The sequence below is a fragment of the Rhinopithecus bieti genome, unplaced genomic scaffold, assembly GCF_001698545.2.
Source record: "Rhinopithecus bieti isolate Rb0 unplaced genomic scaffold, ASM169854v2 scaffold_15803, whole genome shotgun sequence".
Lineage (NCBI taxonomy): Eukaryota > Metazoa > Chordata > Mammalia > Primates > Cercopithecidae > Rhinopithecus > Rhinopithecus bieti.
In genome coordinates, this window is record NW_016808345.1 from 99,490 (window position 1) to 105,092 (window position 5,603).

A 5,603-nucleotide genomic window follows, 5' to 3' on the forward strand; every position below is an offset into this window, starting at 1 on the left:
TTTTTCTTTTTTTGAAACGGAGTCTTGCTCTGTCGCCCAGGCTGGAGTGCAATGGTGCAATCTCTGCTCACTGCAAACTCTGCCTCCCGGGTTCAAGCAATTCTCCAGCCTCTGCCTCCCAAGTAGCTGGAATTACAGGCACACGCCACCATGCCCCGCTAATTTTGTATTTTAATAGAGACGGGGTTTCACCATGTTGGCCAGGCTGGTCTCGAATTCCTGACCTCGGGTGATCCACCCCCCTCAGCCTCCCAAAGTGCTAGGATTACAGGCATGAGCCACCGTGCCCAGCGGAAGAAGGAATTCTTAAAACTTTCTCCTTTGCCCTCATTTTATAACAAAAAGAAAGAGAAACAAAACATTCATTTTCTGAGGTCATGGAAGAAGAGAACAGCTGGAACTATTATCCTGATACCTTGCAAGACAATATGAGTTAATGTTGTGGATTGGAAAAATTAAGCTATTTACCCTCTTTTGATTCCAGTAAAACTTCACATTTAATGAATAGACATCACCCCACACACATGGAATTAAATCGTTAAAGCACAGGATGTATGTGTTCATTTTAAAGCTCATAGACAAGGCCAGGCCCGGTGGCTCATGCCTGTAATCTCAGCACTTTGGGAGGCCGAGGTGGGTGGATCACGAGGCCAAGAGAGCAAGACCATCCTGGCCAACGTGCTGAAACCCCATCTCTACTAAAAATACAAAAATTAGCTGGGCGTGGTGGCGCCGGTCTGTAGTCCCAGCTACTCGGGAGGCTGAGGCAGGAGAATCGCTTGAACCGGGGAGGCAGAGGTTCCCCTGACCCAAAACCCCCCCCCGCCCCCCCACCCTGGGGGACAGGCCGAGCCCCTTTCCCAAAAAAAAAAAAAAAAAAAAACCTCATAGACAAAGTGCAAACCAGAAACAATAACATCATTTAGCACACATGCAATCACACATACGTGTTTTGTTTTTGTTTTTGTTTGAAACAGGTTGTCACCCTGTCACCCGGGCTGGAGTGCAGTGACGAGATCTTGGCTCACTGCAATCTCCACCTCCCGGGTTCAAGCGATCCTCCCACCTCAGCCTCCCAAGTAGCTGGGATTACAGACACGTGCCACCACACCAGACTAATTTTTGTATTTTCAGTAGAGATGGGGGTTTCAGCACGTTGGCCAGGCTAGTCTCGAACTCCTGACTTCAAGTGATCCGCCTGCCTCGACTTCCCAAAGTGCTGGGATTACAGGCATGAGCCCCCGCACCTGCTCTATACATACATGTTTTTATTCAGTAATCATTTAACATTTAATTGTGCAATGGTCTAGAAGCTGTGAGGGATGTGATGATGTATGAGAATCAGATCCCATCCACGAGAACAGTCAAACACACACCTTCATAAGTGTAATATGACAAAGAATATTAAGGTATACTCTAAGAAGAAAACAAAATATTCCACCATGCACCAAGGGGAGAAAGACATCTGGCCCTGTGGGCAGAATATTGATAATGAAGTAATATACTATGCATATACACACACACATAGAATTATCAAGTATATCCACATATGTTCAAATATATCACCCTAGGTTAGGAGCAACCACTGTTTCCATACCTGTCCTGGGGCAAGATCCCTCCGCCTATATAAGACAGCGTCGGATAGATGTCCATTAGGCTAGTGGGCTCATTGATCACTCTCCCAGCCTCCAAGACCGACGGCCACCGGAATATCCCTGGCACACGGATACCTCCTTCCCATCCTCCCATTCCTTTGCCACCTAAAACCAAAGATTACAACACAACCAAAGATGAGTTAAAACCCAACCATATTGGCCGGGCGCAGTGGCTCACACCTGTAATCCCAGCACTTTGGGAGGCTGAGGCGGGTGGATCACTTGAGGACAGGAGTTCAAGACCAGCCTGGCCAACATGGTGAAACCCCGTCTCTGCTAAAAATACAAAAACATCAACTGGGCATGGTGGTGGGCACCTGTAATTCAAGCTACTTGGGAGGCTGAGGCAGGAGAATTGCTTAAACCCAGGAGGCGGAGGTTGTGGTGAGCCGAGATCACACCACTGCACTCCATGGTGGTGCATGCCCATAGTCCCAACTACTCGGGAGGCTGAAGTGGGGGAATCAGAGATGAGGAAGTGGAGTTTGCAGTGAGTTGAGATTGTGCCACTGCACTCCAGCCTCGGTGACAGGGTGAGACTCTGTCTCCAAAAAAGAAAAAAGAGAAAGAAAAGAAAAAGACGGGTTTTATCCACATTATACTTTTAGGAACAAGCTAAAAAATTTTACCCTGTGATTTCCCATATAGAGGAAGAAAGAGAGGAGTGTGAGTAGAAAAATGGCCAGAGGCAGAGTTAAGAATCACTTCTTAGACAAAAGTCCCCTTGGGTGTTTCTGAGCACAAAACAAATAATGAAGCCCTTGCCTTAAGATCAATGGTGAGATTGAGGCGGTTGTTACAGAGTAGAAAAATGGCCCTATGCCAAATGCCAGTGTCAAGACCATATGTCTAGATTCTTTAAGAAAAAATAGGAGCCTCTCTGGAGGAAAAGGTCTCTTCCTATGTGAAATGTTTATTGAATGCCTTCTATGTGTGCACCTGACAGGCAGCATTACAAAGAAACACAAAACCGGAAGCCTCTAGCAGAAAATTAGGTAAAATTCACTGCAGACACATTCACTGATCTACCAGTCTAACCAGTGTTGAAAGGCAGCTCAGCTTCTTGGCACCATTTTTTTTTTTAATTGAGACACTGTCTCCTTCTGTCGCCCAGGCTGGAGTGCAGTGGCACGATCATAGCTCACTGCAGCCTCCAAATCCTGGGCTCAAGCAATCCTCCCTCCTGAGCCTCCCAAGTAGCACCATTCTTCATTATAAGAAAAACTTGACAAGCTCCCTGAATCAAATCTGTGTGTTTTTAACACACAATCATAAAGCCATCCTGATGTTTTCTTCATCTTATTTAATAACCTGTATCTTTGTGGGGTAGAGCTGGGGGCGTAACTAGACTAGAACAAAACCAATTCTTTACCCAGGAGATCTAAATCTCTCTATCCATTGCATTCAGTGCTTCACAGGAAGCACCCTGAGAAACAGGCATCCTGTCCCAAAGCCTGAGAAATGCTCACAACAATTTTGCCAGAGTCCTATTCCACGGTTATGTGTGCTTTTTAAGGACAGGGGCTTTACACTCACACATACTCATGCAATTATAATTATTACAATATATAATATGTACAGTTAGAATCATCATGACTGTAATAATCACATTTCATTAGATGGTATGTATACGGTGACTCAAATCTGTTCCCCACTTTTTCTACTAGGCTTAGTACCAATTTAATCTTTGCTAATTAACAGTGATGACTACAGCAAGACTACATGACAAGTCAGAGGAGGTGAATGCTTTCAGGAGCTCACTTCTATTCATTTGCAATATATAATGCAGTATATACAATCCTATATATATGTACATATATATTCACTATATATAATCCTATCTGTGTGTACATATACGTAGGGTTTTATATTGTAAATACAATGAATATATATAGAATTATATATATTATATATAATGGATATAGTGACTATATATACATAGTAAATATCGATAGGATTATATATATTATACTGAATATAGTGAATATATAAAATTATATATATTATATACAATGAATATTGTGAATATATATAGGGTTATGTGTAATATATAATGAATATAGTGAGTATATATAGTGAATATGTGTAGGGTTATGTATACTCTATACAGTGAATATATAGAATTCTATATACTATATATAATAAACATAGTGACTATAAACATAGTAAATATATTTATAGAATTATATATTGTATATACTGAATATATAAAATTATGTACAATGATCTATACAATATACTAAATACATAGAATTATGTGTATATATAATGAATATAATGACTATATATACATAGTGAATATGTACAGGATTATGTATATGTAGTAAATATGTAAAATTACATGCATTATATTATATGTAATGAATATAGCGAATATATAGGATTATATGTGTTATATGTAATGAATATAGTAACTATACATACATAGTGACTATATATATAGGATTATATATCACATATGATGAATATATGATTATATATTATATACAATTAATATGGCGAATATGTACACATAGTGATTATATAGATAGCAAAATATATATATAAGACACACACACACAGAACTTTTTAATGAAATACAAGGAAGTTCAAACATTCTGATTTTATAATAATGACAATTTTGATACCCTTTTAGTTTTTTTGTTTTACTTGCAAGGTTGGGGGTAAGGGAAAAAGAGCAAATACTGAATTCTTTTTTAAATTATTCTTTCTGTTGGCATGCCTTTGGTGATACCCAAGAGTGGGTGCTATGGAGCTCTTGAACAACCCGGCCTGAAGTCTCTCAAAGTGAGCTGGAAGAATCTGCTTAGCCATGAGGAGATAGGCACCCCAGGCAAATGAAAAACTCTTTTTTCTGATAGACATAACACTCGTTACAGCATAATAAATAGCATCATTGATGTTATCGAATTAAAAACCTGCATCTGAGAATCCAAGTGAGGATTAATCTAAAGGAGCAGTTCTCACCTAGAAATGACCTTGCCCCCAGGGGGCACTGGGCAATGTCAGGAGACATTTCTGGTTGTCGCTGCTCTGGGGTGGGTGCTACTGGCATTTGTGGGTGGAACTCACAGACGCTGTTCAACACCTACAACAGCACAGGAAGCCCCCAGCCAAAGAATCCTCCAGACTCAAATGTCAATCGTGCGGAGGCTGGGAAATCTGCCATAGATGGTCATTGAGATCCTATGCTCTCTCTCATGGGGTTGGCATTGCTTCAAACATTTTACTTTGAAGCTCTTGGAAACTGCCCCAAAATTTGCAGCTTTTTTTTTTTTTTTTTTTTTTTGGTCTAGCTTAATAAGACTCTGACTCACATAAAAATATCTGAACATCATGGCAAATGAATTCAAGCAAACGCAAAGCCAGTAGAGACTACTGATTTTAAATGGACAGGTGTTGGTTATCTACGCACAATCACCTTTGTAGATCCCGTTCCAGCCGCCCAGCTGAACAGCCCCGTCCAGGGGCTCCAGGTGGCCCCCGTTGTCAGAGGTGAAGTACACCAAGGTGTTGTTGGCCAGGCACTCCTGGTCTAGGGCATCCAGAATTTTACCTGGTGAGGGTCAGAGACACAAAGACGTTGACCTCTCAGTGCAGATCACCACTGCTTTATTACATGTTTGCTACTATGCATTTATTACACATAGCATTTAAACGTTATTCTGCATTACACAATATTGTATAATTAATCATATAATATTGTGATATATACTATTTTAAACTGTATGTAATATAGTGTATATAATATATATTATGTCCAGCAGTTAAAATATTTATTATATAATGTAATGATGTATAATATATGTTATATTTAACAACATATACTTTTATACATTTTAATTACTAACTGTATTTATTATATATTGTATGATATATAGTACATATTTCTTACAAATACATATTAATATATAACATGATGTATTAGAAATGCATAAAGAATTGTTT

General features: G+C 39.8%; 1 protein-coding gene across 1 annotated transcript in view; it reads right to left on the reverse strand.

Annotated features, from left to right (window-relative positions):
- ARSH (arylsulfatase family member H) overlaps positions 1–5,603 on the reverse strand; it is a 35,409-nt gene that overhangs the window by 5,074 nt on the left and 24,732 nt on the right. The window contains exons 7-8 of the mRNA XM_017886578.1: positions 5,077–5,211; positions 1,598–1,760 (exon numbers count right to left, since the gene is read on the reverse strand). Of these exons, the coding sequence (XP_017742067.1) occupies positions 1,598–1,760; positions 5,077–5,211 (298 nt within the window). The remainder of the gene's footprint in view (positions 1–1,597; positions 1,761–5,076; positions 5,212–5,603) is intronic.